Source organism: Entelurus aequoreus, linkage group LG03 (assembly GCF_033978785.1).
Source record: "Entelurus aequoreus isolate RoL-2023_Sb linkage group LG03, RoL_Eaeq_v1.1, whole genome shotgun sequence".
Taxonomy (NCBI): domain Eukaryota; kingdom Metazoa; phylum Chordata; class Actinopteri; order Syngnathiformes; family Syngnathidae; genus Entelurus; species Entelurus aequoreus.
In genome coordinates this window covers 86,521,980-86,544,479 of record NC_084733.1, presented here as the reverse complement: position 1 = coordinate 86,544,479, position 22,500 = coordinate 86,521,980, and the positions used below count along the sequence as shown (strand labels likewise).

At 39.6% G+C, this 22,500-nt stretch overlaps 1 protein-coding gene across 2 annotated transcripts in view; it reads right to left on the bottom strand.

Moving 5' to 3' along the window:
• LOC133647026 (potassium voltage-gated channel subfamily D member 2-like) overlaps positions 1 to 22,500 on the bottom strand; it is a 177,272-nt gene that overhangs the window by 6,596 nt on the left and 148,176 nt on the right. The window contains exons 3-5 of one of the 2 annotated variants that reach the window (XM_062043068.1): positions 7,869 to 8,031; positions 7,458 to 7,556; positions 6,501 to 6,599 (exon numbers count right to left, since the gene is read on the bottom strand). In XM_062043068.1, the coding sequence (XP_061899052.1) occupies positions 6,501 to 6,599; positions 7,458 to 7,556; positions 7,869 to 8,031 (361 nt within the window). The remainder of the gene's footprint in view (positions 1 to 6,500; positions 6,600 to 7,457; positions 7,557 to 7,868; positions 8,032 to 22,500) is intronic. The other variant, XM_062043069.1, reaches the window with a different exon arrangement.

Here is a 22,500-nt window from a genome sequence, read left to right as displayed (position 1 = left end):
GCATCTACCCTCATTTACCATCCAGTATGGAAAGAGCGCCATTGGAAAAATGATCTGGTTCTGATAAATGTGCAGTCCACGTGTTGTGCTGCGGTCCATTTACCACACGTCTGAATGACGTCACAATATTATTTTAATGTGGCCTGCCACTTCATTTAGTTGGTCTGCAACGTTTTTAATTTGGCCCTCCACATCATTTATCGTGGTCTGCAACATTATTTAAATTGGCCTGCCACATCATTTATTGTGGCCTGCAACATTTTTAATTTGGCCCTCCACATCATTTATTGTGGTCTGCAACATTATTTAATTTGGCCTGCCACATCATTTATTGTGGCCTGCAACATTTTTAATTTGGCCCTCCACATCATTTATTGTGGTCTGCAACATTATTTAATTTGGCCTGCCACATCATTTATTGTGGTCTGCCACTTCATTTAATGTGGTCTGCAACATTTTTAATTTGGCCCTCCACATCATTTTATGTGGTCTGCAACATTATTTAATTTGGCCTGCCACATCATTTATTTTGGCCTGCAACATTTTTAATTTGGCCCTCCACATCATTTATTGTGTTCTGCAACATTATTTAATTTGGCCTGCCACTTCATTTAGTTGGTCTGCAACGTTTTTAATTTTGCCCTCCACATCATTTATTGTGGTCTGCCACATCATTTAATGTGGTCTGCAACGTTATTAAAGTTGGCCTGCTACTTCATTTAATGTGGTCTGCAACGTTTTTAAATTGGCCCCCCACATCATTTAATGTGGTCTGCCACATTATTTAAATTGGCCTGCCACATAATTAATGTGGTCTGCCACATCATTTAATGTGGTCTGCCACATTATTTAAGGATGGCCTAAAAAAAAAAAAATGTAACTACAATTACACATTTTTTTAAAAATTAGAAAAAATTTAAAAAAGTTACAAAAAATTACAACAAATTACAAAAAATTAAAAAATATATAAAAAAAAAAAAATTAGAATTTTTTTTTTTTAATTTAAAAAATAAATACAAATAATTAAAAAAAATAAAATAAAATGAAGATTTTTATTTAAATTAAAACATTTTTAATAAAATAATTAAAAAAAAAATAAAAAATATAGAAATAATTTTTTTTTTTTTTAAATTAACAAAAATTAAAAAATTAAATTAAATAAAAAAAATACAAATAAATAAAATTAAATTAAAACAAGTAAAACAATTTTAAAAAAATAAAAAATTAAATTAAATAAATTGCCTGCCACATAATTTAATGTGGTCTGCAACGTTATCTGAATTGGCACTCCGCATCATTTAACGTGGTCTGCCACATCCTTTAATGTTGTCTGCAACGTTATTTAAAATGGCCTGCCACATCATTTAATGTGGTCTGCCACATCATTTAATGTGGTCTGCAACGTTATTTAATCTGGCCTGCCACATCATTTAATGTGGCCTGCAACGTTTTTAATTTGGCCCTTAGCCACATTATTTAAAGTGGCCTGAAAAAAAATAAAAATTTAATTTGGCCTGCCACATCATTTAACGTGGTCTGCAACGTTATTTAAAGTTGCCTGCCACATCATTTATTGTGGTCTGCCACATCATATAAAGTGGTCTGCTACGATATTTAATTCGGCCTGCCACTTTATTTAACGTGGTCTGCAACGTTATTTAATTTGGCCCTCCACGTCATTTAACGTGCTCCGCGACATTTTCAAAATAAAAGCCCCGCCAGTAAAACGACACGGTGGGGTCTGAGAGGCAAAACGACCACTGCCTCCTCAACAGCAGGAAGGTGAGCGCAGCTAAGCAGCGTTTTGTGGCCCCTACAGTTGAACAAATGGCAAGGCCGTCATACGGGACTGCACGGGGGCCAGATGTCCGCATGAAGTGCCATCTGTGCAAGCATTCACTCTCATCCCCCCCGTGACAAATGAGCGCGATTTGAAGGGCGCAGCTCTACACCCAAGGAGCCTCCCAGCAGGGGGCAGCACAGCACCGGTCTGAACTTTGGCACAGCAGCAGACAGTTGATGCAAATATGTGCATTGTGGTCTTATGGGAGCCCCCACACACACACACATAAAGCAGCGGGGTCATTAAAAAGGAAGAACTGATTTACTGTCAAGTGTAAAACTCGTGTCGCAGCCTCGCATTTAAAAGGCTCTTAGGCCTCTAAATTATACATGGCGTAAAATCAAGCACGCCGGTTTGTTTGGCGGGAATAATCCTTCTGGCTGGCTGCAGCTATGTTATCTTAACTTGGCGCTGAGGGGAGGAGGCGGAGAGAAGAAGAATGCATGAATATTCCCCAGCCCCCCATTTGCGCGCTATTTTTAACTCCTGCCGCATATGAATAGATTCCACATTTAGCACACGGGTGGAAAAAAAAAAAATAAAAAAAAAAAAATAAAAAATCTCTGTGGTTCTATTTGTGTGACGGCCGGGTGCTGCTGTTAATGGGCCTGCATGATGTGATGAAACGTGCCCAGAAGGAAGGCTTTCTTTGTGCGCTTTGAAACGTCTTTGATCACACAAACAAATATTGGTTCACTGTCAGAAGTAGGAGTTGAGTCCAAGTCCCTTTTCTGGTCTTTATGCCAAATCCAGTACTTTTATAGGCACCGGACAAATTCTGACTGTATCACAAAACCCAAAACCAGTGAAGTCGGCACGTTGCGTAAATGGTAAATAAAAACAGAACACCAAATCCTTTTCAACTCATATTCAATTGAATAGACCGCAAAGACAAGATATTTAACGTTCACACTGGAAAAGAAATATTAGCTCATTTGGAGTGTTTCAAAAAAGCTGGCACAAGTGGCAAAAAAGACTGAGCAAGTTGAGGAGTGCTCGTCACGGGAACCTCCCACAGGTGAACGGGCTAATTGGGAACAGGTGGGCGCCGTGATTGGGTGTAAAAGCAGCTCCCATGAAATTCACAAACAAGGACGGGGCGAGGGTCACCGCTTTGTCAACGAATGCGCGAGCAAATTGTTTAAGAACAACATTTCTCAACCAGCTATTGCAAGGAATTTCGGGATTTCACCATCTACGCTCCGTAATATCATCAAAAGGTTCAGAGGGTCTGGAGAAATCACTGCACGTAAGCGATGATATTACGGACCGTCGATCCCTCCGGCGGTACTGCATCAAAAAGCGACATCGGTGTGTAAAGGATATCACCACGTGGGCTCAGGAACACTTCAGAAAACCGCTGTCAGTAACCACAGTTGGTCGCTACGTCTGTAAGTGCAAGTTAAAGCTCTACTATGCGAAGCGGAAGCCGTTTATCAACAACACCCAGAAACTGGGCCCGAGCTCATCTAAGATGGACTGATGCAAAGTGGGAAAGTGTTCCGTGGTCTGACGAGTCCATATTTCAAATAGTTTTTTTAAACTGTGGATGCTTTGTCCTCCGGAACAAAGAGGAAAAGAACAATCCGGATTGTTCTAGGCGCAAAGTGTAAAAGCCAGCATGTGTGATGGTATGGGGGTGTATTAATAATAATAATGAGGTCCACCCGCAGTCGGCGGTGTTTTAGCTACTTTTAGGTCACTAATCCTCGCCTCCATGGCGACGGGTGGAGTGCGTTTCTTGCGGGTATCATCCCTGCAGGACGGGGAATAACTAAACATGCTTCACTACACTCACTTCCCTACTATGGGGCGGTATAGCTCGGTTTGTAGAGCGGCTGTGCCAGCAACTTGAGGGTTGCAGGTTCGATCCCCGCTTCCGCCATCCTAGACACTTCCGTTGTGTCCTTGGGCAAGACACTTTACCCACCTGCTCCCAGTGCCACCCACACTGGTTTAAATGTAACTTAGATATTGGGTTTCACTATGTAAAGCGCTTTGAGTCACTTGAGAAAAAGCGCTATATAAATGTAATTCACTTCACTTCACTTCACTTCACTATTAGTGCCCAAGACATGGGTAACTTACACATCTGTGAAGGCACCATTAATTCTGAAAGGTACATACAGGTTTTGGAGCAACATATGTTGCCATCCAAGCAACGTTATCATGGACGCCCCTGCTTATTTAAGCAAGACAATGCTGAAACAAGGGGCTTCATAGTAAAAGAGTGCGGGTACTAGACTGGCCTGCCTGTAGTCCAGACCTGTCTCCCATTAGAAAATGTGTGGTGCATTATGAAGCCTAAAATACCACAACGGAGACCCCCGGACTGTTGAACAACTTAAGCTGTACATCAAGCAAGAATGGGAAAGAATTCCACCTGAAAAGCTTCAAAAATGCAAAAAAAAATAAACTTTCTCAGTTTGAACATTAAATATCTTGTCTTTGCAGTCAATTCAATTGAATATAAGTTGAAAAGGATTCGCAAATCATTGAATTCTGTTTTTATTTACCATTTACACAACGTGCCAACTTCACTGGTTAATAACATAATAACATGCATGTATATATTACATGTTACTACATTACATATATACTTACATCATGTATATATTACATGTTATTATGAATGTTACTACATTACATATATACTTACATCATGTATATATTACATGTTATTATAAATGTTACTACATTAAATACATACTTACATCATGTACTGTATATATTACATCTTATTATGAATGTTACTAGATTACATAAATACTTACATCATGTATGTATTAAATGTTTATTAAGAGCTACCGTAGGCTCCGTTGTGAGTTGACTTTTGATCGCATTTATTTACTCGTTAGAATGCATTAAAAAAAAACAACATCCATCAAAATCCCCCCCCCCAAAAAAGCGCAGTTCTGCTTTAACACAGCCACAACAAGAGTAACAGCACTTCCTCATTATGCACCAATGACGGTTAAGACAAGCGAGGTTGCATTCAGCAACACCCGGAATTTTGAGCGTCAATATTACAACTCAAGTTAGTCGTTTTTTTCCCCCTTCTCGATGTTCTATGTTGCTGCAATACATAGGATAATTGGTTGTTAATCTTAATTTCACATTTATATTTATATACTTTAAATAACTGGTCTGTTCAACTCGAATGTCATGAAATTCCATAAAAAGCATAATTTTTTTAAATTATTTATTAATTTTTTTACAAAAATGCGAATATTTTGAGCACCTTTAAAGGGGAACTGCACTTTTTGGGGAATGTTGCCTATCGTTTACAATCAATATGAAACCCATGACGACGGATGGATTTTTATTTTTATTTTATTTTATTTTATTTTATTTCTTAAAGAATGTATTAATCAATCCAACAATACACAACAATACCATAGAAACGCAATCCAACAAAACAATACACAACAATACCATGATAATGCAATCCCAGCAACATTCAGAATAGCAATAAACAGAGCAATTGAGAGGATGGATTTTTATAAAAATGCATTTTAACTCGTAAATAAACGTAAATAAAAATCCGCTTACTGTGAGTCCCACTGTTCCACCCGTAAAATGACCATTCATAAACCGCCAACAATACTCCATTTACATTTGGCGACTTGAATATTAACAAGCGTTAGTGACATTGTTATTATAAGTGCTAACGCAGACGGACTATTTATGTGCCTCTGTTTACATCATCAGCTAGTGAGATCCTTCCTCGCCTCGGAGCTCATGGAAGTTTATGCCAGATTATAAATAAAGCCTCTAACCTGGATAGTAGAAGGATGAGGACAAGTTGGTACACTTTGACAGCCAATTTAGACCCGGTAATGGCGAAAAAAGACACGAAAAGATGTTTGGTTCCACCCCCCCTCTTTTCATAAGAACATCCTAGCAGTCGGCAACCCTAACCCTAACCTTAACCCTAACCCTTTAACCCTACCCCCCTAACCCTACCCCCATAATGTATATAAAACCTTAATGGAGGTGTTTGGATGTTTTTTTAAGCACTTTATAAGCAGAATAGAGCGGCTCTTACAGGCTACATTGTATGCAGACTTTTAATCGCATTTATTTAATGTTTAGAATGCATAAAAAAAGAAAAACGTGTCCTTGTCTTACATAAGGATTGTGAATGATGGGCAAAATTCCCAAAAAAAGTGCAGTTCCCTCTTAAAGTACCACTTCGGGACTAGTATATGTTAAAATGTCAACAACACCCATCGCTAATCATGAGCTTCATCTACCGCAGATGTTGGTCTCATACTTGTTACTTGTTCACAGTCAACTCATTAATAGTATTAATGCTGGCTCCTTACCGCCATTACAACATTGGTTGTGTTGCTGCTGTGTCGTGCTATATTATTATTAAATGACCGGGCGGTCAAAGAGAGCTGCATATCTTTTCCACTTCGTCTCATGCTCTCCAATCTCCCTAATTATCGCCTGCTGCCAATTAACACGTTCTTTTTGCGTCTATGTTTAGAGCATTTACAGCTAGCTTCCAGCACTAAGGCACGGAAATAGCCTAAGCTTACGTTAGCAGTTCATTGTCATGCCAACGATCTGCCCGACCAATGAGCAACCAGCTGTAGATTTGGTATGAGCTGCCGTTGGATAAATGTTTGAGGTGAAGAAAAAAGATTACCGTGGTCTTCTCCAGGCAGTGCAGTAGATGATGATGCTGGCTCTCAAACGGAGGGCTGGAGGTCTTCCCCACCAGGGCTTGTCCTGCCACCTTGGAGGCCTTGGAACACACAAAGTGGGGGTGGGGGGGGAAAGTGCCGATAAGCAGGTTGGGACTGTGCACACCTCAGATCTGATGCAATGACTGTCAGGCAGAGATGTAGTGGAGAGTACACAAAGCGTAGAGGCTTGAAAATGCTGCAGCCAATCTACTGCAACCCGGTGAGGATGAGGATGGTCTAGAGATGCATGAGGAACAGTTTTTGGTGGCCATTCGGAATTTTGACGAGAAAGGACCGCGGCAAAGTCCAATGGCGAAACAGAGGAGGCGCACCTTAGACACAGATCGAACACACTGCACCAAACACAGCACAGAACCGCAATCACAACAACACCACACACACTTTTGGATGAAGCTCTGCACAGCCCTGGGATGGAAGGTGTTAGTCTGCACTACAGCCCGGGGATGTTCTAGAAAGAACACGCAGCAGATCAGAAACAGAGTTTAGAGGAGATGCAGGCCGAGCAGACGGCCTCCGGAGGCACACCTACTGTCCGGGAAGCCTTTCATTCCCTCCTTCCCCTCCAAACCCTGTTGGATAGACATGCAGAGCTGGGTCATGAGTCAGTGTGACTGGAATGTTCCCCCGCCAGAAGGCCAGTGTGCCTGCCTGGCCCCACCGCCTGCTGCATGGACAGAGAGAGAGACTGAAAGCGTGTCAATGCTGAGAGAAGGTGGGATGCAAGAGGAGAGAGGACGATCACAAAGGAAGCGCTGAAGATGAGTGTGGCGGCATGGCCCAAACCAACCCCTGTCCCGCCCCACGTCCCGCCCACTGCCCCACCCCGCCCCGGACGAGCCGAGCGGCATGCAAGCGTCAGCGAGGCCCCCGAGCCGCCGCTTGACCCCCCTCATTACCTCCTTCAGCGAGTCGATCAGGAGCCCATTTTGTTTGTAGCGCATATAGGAACTAGTGCCCCGAATCTTCGTTGCACGGATTCTAGCGAGCCGAGATTTCTGTTTGAACAAACAGACCTCGGTTTTAGCCCTTTTGATGCCTGGCTAATTGGCTGCATCTCCCCGTGGCAGCCCCCCCCGCCAACCACCCCAGTATCTAGCGAGGAGGAACCAATGCTTGAGGAAAGGGGGTCTTAGCAAACACCTTCAGCAGGGGAAAACACACACTGACATTATTGCTCTTAATAAGATCAATATTCCTGGAAGATAGGGTTTGTTCTGCCACTGCCACAGCAACAGAAGAGGAGGGGGGAGCAGATAAAAGCCAAATAAAAAGAAGGCGATATAAGACAGCAGAAGGGGGTTTAGTACCCTCTGGGCTCGTCGCTTCTCCGCCCTCTGGCTTTGGTGGTAAATGCGGCTGAAGTTTGACACGATGACGGGAACCGGCAAGGCGATGACCAGTACCCCGCTCAGGGAACATATGGAGCCGAACACTTTCCCCACGATGGTCTTTGGCACCATGTCGCCGTACCTGAAAGGCAGGGAAAAACGGATGTTGGTTCATTGTGGTTCGAACATCAGACATCAGGGTTTGTATGATTACTTCGGACACTTCGACTTCCCTCTGCAGACCCAAAATGTTAAAAAACCCTGGTCCCAGAATGCCCAGCCCTGTTCCCTTCTTGTTAGTGACTGCAGCTGGAAAAACGGACGTTGGTTCATTGTGGTTCGAACATTAGACATCTGGGTTTGTAGGATTACTTCGGACACTTCGACTTCCCCCTGCAGACCCAAACATTTTAAAAACCCTGGTCCCAGAATGCCGAGCCCTGTTCCCTTCTTGTTAGTGACTGCAGCTGGAAAAACGGATGTTGGTTCATTGTGGTTCGAACATCAGACATCTGGGTTTGTAGGATTACTTCGGACACTTCGACTTTCCCCTGCAGACCCAAACATTTTAAAAACCCTGGTCCCAGAATGCCGAGCCCTGTTCCCTTCTTGTTAGTGACTGCAGCTGGAAAAACGGACGTTGGTTCATTGTGGTTCGAACATCAGACATCTGGGTTTGTAGGATTACTTCGGACACTTCGACTTCCCCCTGCAGACCCAAAATGTTACAAACCCTGGTCCCAGAATGCCGAGCCCTGTTCCCTTCTTGTTAGTGACTGCAGCTGGTAGTTTCTCTTCGGGTAGTCTAGCTTCCTACCACATCCACCAAATCTTAACATTTTTAAATAAGTAATGCGAAGGTTCTTTGATATCTGTTAACTTGACAAGGCCAAGTTGTACAAATTTATTGTTCATGATTGACCACACCCCCAAACAAAGCCATACGTACGTTCAACTAAATACTTCAATAAGATTCCATCCATCCATTTTCTACCGTTCGTCCCTATTGGGGTCGCGGTAACCTATCTTAGCTGCATTCGGGCGGAAGGCTGGGTACACCCTGGACAAGTCGCCACCTCATCGCAGAGCCAAAACAGACAGACAACATTCACACGCTATGGTCAATTTAGTGTTGCCAATCAACCTATCCCCAGGTGCATGTCTTTGGAGGTGGGAGGAAGCCGGAGTACCCGGAGGGAACCCACGCAGTCAGGGGGAGAACATGCAAACTACACACAGAAAGACCCCGAACCCGTGGATCGAACCCAGGACCTTGGTATTGTGAGGCACATGTACTAACCCCTGTGCCATCGTACTGCCCCCTTCAATAAGATTCCAGAATGGATTTTAACTTGACAAGGCCAACACATAGTAACTTCATGTACAGTAGTCCGGTTTCCTCCCACATTTTGTTGTTTTTTAAAATCTGATTAGGCAAAGCTCTTTGAAAATAGACTTTAGTGATTATGATTGACTGCAGCTGGTAGTTTCTCTTCAGATACATTACTGGCTTCCTCCCACGTCCCCCAAAAAACTAATCTACACATGAAGAGTTCAGGCGCAAAAAAACGATTAACACCATTCTGCCTATTTTGAGTTGTACACCATTCTCTACCAGGAGATGAAATTAGATTTTCCGCAAAAGAGACCTGTCTTTCGCATTTCACTGTTAAATATTTAGTTTCACTTTGCAGTGATCACTTTGTTAAAGGTTTATTTGATATACTTTTAAAGTTTACTATTTTCCACTAAGCATTATCTTGATATTATTTGTATTTTATCTTGTTTCGGAGTTCAAAACGAGTGTTTCGTAAAGCACCAACTTGGCGAGTCTAAACGGAAGAAAGCAAATGTGAGCTAAACCTAAAAGAGTTAGATTTTTACCAAAGACAACAATCATAAATGAATCTTTCAGCACATACACAATGAAGACATCTATAGTTATATTCTGATAAACAAGACAACAATCATAAATTAATCTTTAAGCACATACACAATGTCGACATCTATAGTTCTATTCTGATAAACAATCATATATGAATCTTTCAGCACGTACACAATGTTGACATCTATAGTTATATTTAGATAAAGAATCATAAATGAATCTTTCAGCGCATACAAAATGTTGACATCTATAGTTATATTTTGATAAACAATCATAAATGAATCTCTCAGCACATACACAATGTTGACATCTATAATTATATTTTGATAAACAATCATAAATGAATCTTTCAGCGCATACACAATGTTAACATCTATAGTTATATTTTGATTAACAATCATAAATTAATCTTTCAGCACGCACACAATGTTGACGTCTATAGTTATATTTTGATAAACAATCATTAATTAATCTTTCAGCAAATTTACAATGTTGACATCTATAATTACATTTTGATAAACTAATCATAAAGTAAACTCTCAGCGCATACACAATATTGACATCCATAGTTATATTTTGATAAACAATAATAAATGAATCTTTCCGCACATACACAATGTCAACATCTATAGTTATATTTTGATAAATAATCATAAATGAATCTCTCAGCACATACACAATGTTGACATCTATAGTTATATTTTGATAAACAATCATAAATGAATCTTTCAGCACGTACACAATGTTGACATCTATAGTTATATTTTGATAAACAATCATAAATGAATCTCTCAGCACATACACAATGTTGACATCTATAGTTATATTTTGATAAACAATCATGAATTAATCTTTCAGCAAATACACAATGTTGACATCTATAATTATATTTTGATAAACAATCATAAATGAATCTTTCAGCGCATACACAATGTTAACATCTATAGTTATATTTTGATTAACAATCATAAATGAATCATTCAGCACGCACACAATGTCGACATCTATAGTTATATTCTGATAAACAATCATAAATGAATCTTTCAGCACGTACACAATGTTGACATCTATAGTTATATTTAGATAAAGAATCATAAATGAATCTTTCAGCACATACAAAATGTTGACATCTATAGTTATATTTTGATAAACAATCATAAATGAATGGTTCAAAAAGGAGATTGCGCTTCTCAATGTGATTCAAGATGGAGTGCCAAACCCAAAAAAAGTAATCCAGTAAATGTTTCAAAAATGTTTGAAAAGGTAGCACATCCCAAAATTTAGACTAGTAGGACAAAATACTCACATTTCACTTGATTTATTGCTCACATCAAAAAAGAGGAACGCTTACGCGTTTCGGCACGTGGCCTTCGTCAGAGCGTTTAAGAGTACATACAATTTCAGTGTCAATTTATACATACACACACACTCAGAGTTCACAACTGGGAATTGGATCCAATTACTGGGGAACCAATCACATGTCTTCTTCCTTGCTGATGCTGGGACCAATTTTCAGGTGGAGCTTCTGCAAAACACTGTTGTTAGGACTAGCATACACTAGATGGCACTGGACTGGATACTGGATGACTACAATGACACAGAAGGAACAATTATGTTAAAAAACATTTTAGGCTATAGTCATCATTGAGTCCATTTGGTGTCATAGTATTGAGTGTGTAGATCCAGAACATTTCTCTCTGTGATAGTTTTTTCAAAATATCTCCTCCTCTTTTGGGCATCATGATTTGTTCAATCCCATAGAATCTTAATGAAGAGGGTGAACCGTGGTTTGCTTCAGAGTAATGTCTTGCAATGGCATAGTCCATATTGCCTGTACGAATTGCTGTTTTGTGCTCAGATATTCTTTGTTTTAGCGGCCTTTTGGTTTTTCCAATGTAGGCTAAGCTACAGGGACATAATAGCATGTAGACCACATGAGTTGACTTACAGTTGATGAATTCCCTTATTGGAATTTTCTTCCCAGTGTGAGGATGGTTAAATGATTTAGTTTTTGTTGTATTGTTACAGCAGGCACAGTTACCACATCTATACATGCCTGTTGTTGTTGTTGTTGTCAACCATGTGGTGGTCTTTTTGGGAATCATATTCTTATACATGACCATGTTTTTAATTGTAGGCGCTCTCCTGAAAGCAAAAAGAGGTGGGGATTTGCAGAGGTCCTTTAGTGTTTCTTCTGCTTGGAGCACATGCCAGTGTTTCTTGAGTGTCTCCTTTATTTGTGAAGCACAATGGTTGAATTCAGTGGAGAAACAGGCCCGGCTTGGATTCTTAGTTTTCTGAATGTTGGACAGGAGATCAGTACGAGCAGTAGTATTAGCTCGCTGTATGGCTTTCTGAATAGAGTTAGAGGCATAACCTCTTTCTTTGAACCGAGCAGCCATGATTATTTCTTTGGAGTGAAAGTCCTCAAGGTCTGAACAGTTGCGTTTGAGCCTCAAAAACTGACCCACTGGGATATTGTCCTTTAGGGGTTTGGGATGATTGCTTGTGGCATGTAATATTGAATTTCGTTCCATATCTTTTCTATAAATAGAAGTGTGAATAGCTCACAACTACATGCTGTATGACTCCAAATGGTATCTCCAACAAGCAGGGACTGCGATGGGGACCGCAACAGCGCCCTCTGTAGCTGGATTAGTGGTAGGGAAATGGGAAGAAGAAGTCATACATGACCCAAATAGTAACCCTTACCATTCAAATATAAAACTGTACAAACGATACATTGATGACATCCTGATATTTTGGGAGGGGACGCAAGAAGAATTGATGGACTTTGTGAAATATCTCAACAATAGTTCAGCGTTCCTTAAATTCACCTGTGAACATAGCACTGAAAAGATTAATTATTTGGATTTGAGCATACATAAAGATGAAACAGGAGCTATTCACACTTCTATTTATAGAAAAGATATGGAACGAAATTCAATATTACATGCCACAAGCAATCATCCCAAACCCCTAAAGGACAATATCCCAGTGGGTCAGTTTTTGAGGCTCAAACGCAACTGTTCAGACCTTGAGGACTTTCACTCCAAAGAAATAATCATGGCTGCTCGGTTCAAAGAAAGAGGTTATGCCTCTAACTCTATTCAGAAAGCCATACAGCGAGCTAATACTACTGCTCGTACTGATCTCCTGTCCAACATTCAGAAAACTAAGAATCCAAGCCGGGCCTGTTTCTCCACTGAATTCAACCATTGTGCTTCACAAATAAAGGAGACACTCAAGAAACACTGGCATGTGCTCCAAGCAGAAGAAACACTAAAGGACCTCTGCAAATCCCCACCTCTTTTTGCTTTCAGGAGAGCGCCTACAATTAAAAACATGGTCATGTATAAGAATATGATTCCCAAAAAGACCACCACATGGTTGACAACAACAACAACAACAGGCATGTATAGATGTGGTAACTGTGCCTGCTGTAACAATACAACAAAAACTAAATCATTTAACCATCCTCACACTGGGAAGAAAATTCCAATAAGGGAATTCATCAACTGTAAGTCAACTCATGTGGTCTACATGCTATTATGTCCCTGTAGCTTAGCCTACATTGGAAAAACCAAAAGGCCGCTAAAACAAAGAATATCTGAGCACAAAACAGCAATTCGTACAGGCAATATGGACTATGCCATTGCAAGACATTACTCTGAAGCAAACCACGGTTCACCCTCTTCATTAAGATTCTATGGGATTGAACAAATCATGATGCCCAAAAGAGGAGGAGATATTTTGAAAAAACTATCACAGAGAGAAATGTTCTGGATCTACACACTCAATACTATGACACCAAATGGACTCAATGATGACTATAGCCTAAAATGTTTTTTAACATAATTGTTCCTTCTGTGTCATTGTAGTCATCCAGTATCCAGTCCAGTGCCATCTAGTGTATGCTAGTCCTAACAACAGTGTTTTGCAGAAGCTCCACCTGAAAATTGGTCCCAGCATCAGCAAGGAAGAAGACATGTGATTGGTTCCCCAGTAATTGGATCCAATTCCCAGTTGTGAACTCTGAGTGTGTGTGTATGTATAAATTGACACTGAAATTGTATGTACTCTTAAACGCTCTGACGAAGGCCACGTGCCGAAACGCGTAAGCGTTCCTCTTTTTTGATGTGAGCAATAAATCAAGTGAAATGTGAGTATTTTGTCCTACTAGTCTAAATTTTGGGATGTGCTACCTTTTCAAACATTTTTGAAACATTTACTGAATCATAAATGAATCTTTCAGCGCATACACAATGTTGACATCCATAGTTATATTTTGATAAATAATCATAAATGAATCTTTCAGCACGTACACAATGTTGACATCTATAGTTATATTTTGATAAACAATCATAAATGAATCGTTCAGCACATACACAATGTTGACATCTATAGTTATATTTTGATAAACAATCATACATGAGTCATTCAGCACATACACAATGTTGACATCCAGTTATATTTTGATAAACAATCATAAATGAATCTTACAACGCATACACAATGTTGACATCTATAGTTATATTTTGACAAACAATCATAAATTAATCTTTCAGCGCATACACAATGTTGACATCCATAGTTATATTTTGATAAACAATCATAAATGAATCGTTCAGCACATACACAATGTTGACATCTATAGTTATATTTTGATAAACAATCATACATGAGTCATTCAGCACATACACAATGTTGACATCCAGTTATATTTTGATAAACAATCATAAATGAATCTTACAGCGCATACACAATGTTGACATCTATAGCTATATTTTGACAAACAATCATAAATTAATCTTTCAGCGCATACACAATGTTGACATCCATAGTTATATTTTGATAAACAATCTTAAATTAATCTTTCAGCACATACTCAATGTTGACATCTATAGTTATATTTTGATAAAAAATCATAAATGAATCTTTTAGCACATACACAATGTTGACATCCAGTTAAATTTTGATAAACAATAATAAATGAATCTCTCAGCACATACACAATGTTGACATCTATAGTTATATTTAGATAAAAAATCATAAATGAATCTTTTAGCACATACACAATGTTGACATCTATAGTTATATTTTGATAAACAATCATAAATGAATCTTTCAGCACATACACAATGTTGACATCTATAGTTATATTTTGATAAACAATCATAAATGAATCGTTCAGCACATACACAATGTTGACATCTACAGTTATATTTTGACAAACAATCATAAATGAATCTTTCAGCGCATACACAATGTTGACATCTATAGTTATATTTTGATAAAAAATCATAAATGATTCTTTCAGCGCATACACAATGTTGACATCCAGTTATATTTCGATAAACAATAATAAATTAATCTTTCAGCACATACACAATGTTGACATCTATTGTATGTATATATATATATATATATATATATATATATATATATATATATATATATATATATATATATATATATATATATATATATATATATATATATATATATATATATATATATATATATATATATATTTTTTTTTTTTCCCCCCACTTCTGCTGTGTGCAAAGAAGATTAACCAACAAGGTGAAGTGGATTGAATTATTTTCTTCCTAATGATTGCAGCAACCTAGCTGTTAAAGTTAAGTGATTTCAAACTGTGAGTGCACCACAGGGCTAGTGACAAGTGTGTGGGTGTGTGTCAGCAGGGCACGGGTTGTGTTGCCCTTTTTTATGAAATAGACGATTGATCCATCACCCTCTTGTTATGTTATGTTAGTTACACGGTACTGTATATTTTGTCAGGGCTGGAACCAACACTCATGTTTACATTGTTTACAATGGAGACATTTCATTTAATATACAAACTTTGGAAGAAGCACTTGCTGGAAGTTGGTAAGTCCAGCTTCCACTGTATACATACATACGTTCACTTTAAGTGGCGATGAAGGTTTTTTCTTTAAAGTGACGAGGCCAAGCCTAAATAACTTTTCATTCGTGATCGTGAACAATGTAATAGTTTCTCTTCAGGCTTGCTCTTAAAGGAAGAGAAAAAGCAAGGCCAGCAACACCCGTGTCTTTCTAATAATGTGTTATATAAACTGCACAGGCGCTACCAAACACAGACCGTTTTCGACGAGGTCTTCGTCAGTGTGCAATTTTCAACCCGGAAGTGATGCACTTAAATAGTCACAGCTGTGGTCGGTCAATCGACATAATAAATTAAGAACAAATTTAAAAAATGAAAGTTCACAAATAATAGATAAAATGGAAAATCGTACAAAATAAATCAAAGACTCAGTACAGTATCATAGGAAATTTAATAAAGCAATACAAAAATAAATAAAGTAATAAAAAATAAAATAAAAACAAATAAAGCAATACAAAAATAAATAAAGCAATAAAAAAATAGATTAAAAAAATAAAAATAAAGCAATAAAAAAATAAAATAAAAAAACAATTCTATGACTGCAGCCTCTATATATCATAGGTGTGAATGGTTTTCTATCTAGCCGTTCCTCCTGGATTTTAATGGCTTTTTTGTGATTGTCGCGGCCTAAAATGCCTGATTTTACACTAAGACTTAGACAAACTAGATTGATCCCCAAGGGAAATTGCTCCACACAGGGGCTCAGTTACAAAGGATGGAAAGGGTACGGCTGGGAAGGATAATGCAGGTATAAAGTAGACAAAAAATGTACCGTAATAGCAATATAAAATATAACATATATGTAATATTTACATATTATATATATATATATAGCAAATACAAGTTACCATGTACAATATTACAGTATAGAATATTGTGGAGGGGGGCGTGGCCTGCGGGCCTGCCCCGGAACGGGGTGTGCAAGGACCGGCCTCGAAGACAGCGGCGGGTGAGTAGATGGCCCAGGTGGGCCATTGTTATTGAATCGCCTGTCGCCTTTATTAGCAGCAGCCGGCACGAGACACGGAGTTGGAGTTGGGCACTGGAGAGAAAGCGAGAGACACACGCCTAAAACAGACTGCTGGAAAGCAATCCGGACCCTTTGCGGCAAAATAAAAAGACTGTATTCAAACTGTCTACCGGGCTCACGGAAGATCTTTCGGACTCACGGCAAAGAGACGTTTACAAATATATATACAGATTTTCCGGCAGCTGTTTCGTAAAGTTGCTGCCAAATTTGCGATGTTTTGAGGCTTATTTTCTCTCCAATAAGGTTGAATCAACTTGTAATTTAATACATTCGATAGCAATGTTTCAAGTGTTGCAACTAAGTTTAACCTACAAATCACCGGATTTTGTTAAGTACTGTATTGATGTTTTACTCATTTTATACCACACAGAGTTAAAGTTAAAGGGGAACTACACTTTTTTTGTTTCGTTCTCGCTATTTCCGGGTCCTAAATGGCTGTCAAAGTGTACCAACTTGTCGGACTAGGTCCTCGAGACGTCTTCTGTCCGGGTGAGACGCATGGTTTATGATCTAGGAACAACTTCCAGGGCGCAAGGAAGCGAGGAAACACCTCGCCGGTCGATCGTGTCCAAATTGAATAAATAGTTCGTCTGCGTCAGGACTTATAATAACATTATCACTAATACTTGTTATTATTCAGAGAATGGATGGGTGGATGGATGGATTCAAGTCACGGAATGTAAATGGAGTATTTTCAGCGGTTTTTGAATGGTTATTTACTGGGTTTATTGGCAAATAAAGGACCTCCCATTGTAAGCGGACTTTTATTTACGTTTATTTAATGTTTAGAACGCATTAAAAAGAAAAAAATACCTCCGTCGCCATGTCTTTTATCATTGTGAGTAGGCAACGTTCCGAAAAAAAAGTGCAGTTCCCCTTTAAATTTAGACACTAGATGGCAGTAAAAGCACATACTCGTAGCTTATTGACAAATTGCTGTACTATTTCAAGTAATTATAACTTATAGTCGTAATGAGTGATAAGTGAAAGAAACGCCCAAAAGACTTCCTTATTGAAAAGTACTTGTCCATTTTAAACATGCATTTATTTATTTGCAATATATAACGCAAATATGTGTCGATGAATGAGAGACCATCGCCACACAACATCTCAAATGAGAAAATTGTCGAACAGTTTAAGAACAACATTTGTCAACCAGCTATTGCAAGGAATTTAGGGATTTCGCCATCTACGGTCCGTAATATCATCAAAAGGTTCAGAGAATATGGAGAAATCACAGCACGTAACATTCAATGCCCGTGACATTCGATCCCTCAGGCGGTACTGCATCAAAAAGCGACATCAGTGTGTAAAGGATATCACCGCATGGGCTCAGGAACACTTCAGAAACCCACTGTCAGTCACTACAGTTTGTCGCTGCACATGTAAAGTGCAAGTTAAAACTCTACTATGCAAAACCAAAGCCATTTATCAACAACACCCAGAAATGCCGCCGGCTTCGCTGGGCCCGAGCTCATCTAAGATGGACTGATGCAAAGTGGAAAAGTGTTCCGTGGTCTGACGAGTCCACATTTCAAATTGTTTTTGGAAACTGTGGACGTCGTGTCCTCCCGAACAAAGAGGAAAAGAACCATCCGGATTGTTCTAGGCGCTAAGTTAAAAAAGCCAGCATGTGTGATGGTATGGGGGTGTATTAGTGCCCAAGGCATGGGTAACTTACACATCTGTGAAGGCACCATTAATGCTGAAAGGTACATACAGCTTTTGGAGCAACATATGTTGCCATCCAAGCAATGTTATTGGACGCCCCTGCTTATTTCAGCAAGACAATGCCAAGCCACGTGTTACAACAGCGTGGCTTCGTAGTAAAAGAGTGCGGGTACTGTTGAACAACTTAAGCTGTACATCAAGCAAGAATGGGAAAGAATTCCACCTGAAAAGCTTCAAAAATGTGTCTCCTCAGTTCCCAAACCTTTACTGGGTGTTGTTAAAAGGAAAGGCCATGTAACACAGTTGTAAAAATGCCCCTGTGTTGCAAAAGTTTCTCAGTGTGAACAATAAATATCTTGTCTTTGCAGTCTATTCAATTGAATATAAGTTGAAAAGGATTTGCAAATCCTCGTATTCTGTTTTTATTTACCATTTACACAATGTGCCAACTTCACTGGTTTTGGGTTTTGTACATTACCCAGAGGGCTTAGCGCCATAGACAGGACGATTTGACGAAAATGACGCTTATCGGTCAAAATGTGCAACAAAGTTGCGAGGCCGCAGATAATTGATTGGTTAAGTTTGTGGGAATCGGCTGGAAATGGTGGAGGACTGATGTGTATGTGCACTGTGGTAAAGAATCAGCTGGGATAGGCTCCAGCTTGCCGCGGCCCTAATGAGGACATAGCAGAAAATAGAAGGGCGGATGTCAAACCTTCTTAAACATTCCCCAAAAACTGGTTTCTTGATCGGGTTTTTCAAGTTATTTTTTGACAGTCTTGAAATAGTTGCGGTGACCTCTGATTTCTTCAAAAAAAAGTTTGAAGCGGCGAGAGGAATAAATAAGACTTTTTTCCGAAGCGCTCTCCCCGCTGGCCTACTTTCCACATGCCATTGTGATGTTCCACTTAAATCTCCTTTCATATATAATTACGCACCTGCTGGCTGGGGCTAATTCGTTCGTGTCGTGACCAAACGTGCCAAGCGCCCCCCCCCTCGGTGACCTCCGTGAGCCAAAAAGCTTGCAAAAGGATACAGGAAGTCAGGGAGGTAAAAGGAATGGGAGCAGCGGGCACCATGAACCCTGGAGATATCTTTGTAGGCTCTTTTTGTCCCCGGCTTTTCTTGTTCGCCCTCGCACTTTCAAGCAGATCTTGCATATTGAATTGGAACCAAAGTGAAAAAATATTCCTTCTTCTCACAATCGCCAGTCAGAATAGGGCAGGATGTTCAACTACAAAACCAACACCAATGAAGGCGGCACCTTGTGTAAATGGTGAATAAAAACCGAATACAATGATTTGGAAATCCTTTTCAACTTATATTCAATTGAATGGACTGCAAAGACAAGATACTTAACGTTCGAACTGGTAAACTGTGTTATTTTTTTGCAAATATTAGCTCATTTGGAATTTGGTGCCTGCAACATGTTTCAAAAAACCTGGCATAAGTGGCAAAAAAGACATCCCACAGGTGAACAGGCTAATTCAATCAATCAATCAATCAATGTTTATTTATATAGCCCTAAATCACGAGTGTCTCAAAGGGCTGCACAAGCCACAACGACATCCTCGGCTCAGATCCCACGTAAGGGCAAGGAAAAACTCACAACCCAGTGGGACGTTGATTTGAATGACTGTGAGAAACCTTGGAGAGGACCGCAGATGTGGGTAAGCATAAAAATGGCCAAATAATCTAAAAATATCAACACTCCAGTAGTTTCAGCCACAAGAGGAGACCAAAGCCAATCAGTGTGCTGTTCAGTATCGTGGCCACTGATTGGCTCAACTACTATACTGGATGAAAATAGTGTAAAAGTGACTAAAAGGCATACTTGCCAACCCTCCCGTTTTTAGCGGGAGAATCCCGGTATCAGCGCCTCTCCCGACAACCTCCCGGCAGAGATTTTCTCCCGACAAACTCCCGGTATTCAGCCGGAGCTGGAGGCCACGCCCCCTCCAGCTCAATGCGGACCTGAGACTTGAGTGGGGACAGCCTGTTCTCACGTCCGCTTTCCCACAATATAAACAACTAGCCTGCCCAATGAACGGAGAAGTTAAACAGGACAATACTGCCATCTAATGGATAGCCAACGGAACACTGAAATTCAAGTATTTTTTTTTCTTTTTCTAGGTAAATAAAATAAAATAAATATATATATATATATATATATATATATATATATATATATATATATATATATATATATATATATATATATATATATATATATATATATATATATATATATATATATATATATATATATATATATATATATATATACATACATATATATATATATATATATAGCTAGAATTCACTGAAAGTCAAGTATTTCATACATATATATATATATATATATATATATATATATATATGAAATATATATGAAATACTCGAGTTGGTGAATTCTAGCTGTAAATAACCACACCCCCAACCACGCCCTCGACCCCCACCCCCGACCCCCCACCTCCCGATATTGGAGGTCTCAAGGTTGGCAAGTATGCTAAAAGGTGTTCATAATGTTGAAAAACGTAATTTAATGCTCTTGCTAGGAACATTTGGGTTTATTAATTCATGATTACTCACTTGCGGAAATTCATTTATCGCGGTAAAGTCCCGAACCGATAAACATCGATTAACAAGGGACGACCGTTTCACCCCTCAACGTCTCTGCCATCTTCTCAAGGGACAATACCATAGAAATGCAACTTTAAAGTAGTCAGTGTACAGCTCGTTACCAAAAGGAGGGTGCCGAGTTCCGCTTCGCAATTTCCCAGTACACTTGGGGATTCATGCGTCCCTCTAATAACCGCAGCTCCCCCAGTGCACTCATGCAACCCCAGACCATGATGCTACCACCGCCATGCTCTGTTGTCCGCTATTTAGACAATGATTTTTAGTGGATTTTCAAATCCATACCGCAATACGAGCTGTACACGGACTACTCCAAGGTATACCCGTTTTCCTCATAGTAGAAGAACTGTGAGAGGGGTGTACTCACATTTGCGAGGTAATGTGCTATCAACACGGCCATTGATCAGCAAACCGACACTTAGACGATGTGGCTACAAGCAATTCGAGAGCGTTCCATTTAGATAGCTGACACTTTATTGGCATGTAGGCGGGAACGCGCTAACACTGACATCAGCTACTTTGCCACGCATGTCAGCGCTTGCATGCTCCTGATTTAGTGAGACGCCCCCTTTTTGAAAGGATTGCGTTTTCTCGACAAGAACAGATGCAAGCTACGGCCATTTCCAGTCGGGCCATGGTTTCTGGAATGGCTGATAGGGAAAAGTTAACAATTATAATATTTGAACATTGGCCTTTTGAATGAAAACAGTAGCATATACAAACTCCGTTTCCATATGAGTTGGGAAATTGTGTTAGATGTAAATACAAACGGAATACAATGATTTGCAAATCATTTGGATTCCGTTTATATTGACATCTAACACAATTTCCCCAACTCGTATGAAACGGGGTTTGTAAGAACACAAGGATGTAGAAATCTACATGTGAACATAGAATAATCAATTTGGACCACTGTGGTCTTAAGTCGTTGGTTGTGTGTTGCTAGCTTAGCATGCTAACAACCCCAATTGTCAAATACCCCTTTCAGGTCCGTATTATCAACAAAAGTTTCAGAGAATCTGGAGGAATCACTGCACGTAAGCAGCTAAGCCCGTGACTTTCGATCCCTCAGGCTGTACTGCATTAACAAGCGACATCAGTTTGTAAAAGATATCACCACATGGGATAAGGAAGACTTCAGAAAACCACTGTCAGTAACTACAGTCGGTCGCTACATCTGTAAGTGCAAGTTAAAACTCTACTATGCAAAGCGAAAGCCATTTATCAACAACACCCAGAAACACCGCCGGCTTGGCTGGGTCCAAGCTCATCTAATATGGACTGATGCAAAGTATAAAAGTGTTCTGTGGACTGACAAGTCCACGTTTCAATTGTTTCTAGAAACTGTGGACGTCGTGTCCTCCGGAACAAAGAGGAAAAGAACCATCCGGATTGTTCTAGGCGCAAAGTTGAAAAGCCAGCATATGTGATGGTTTGGGGGTGTATTAGTGCCCAA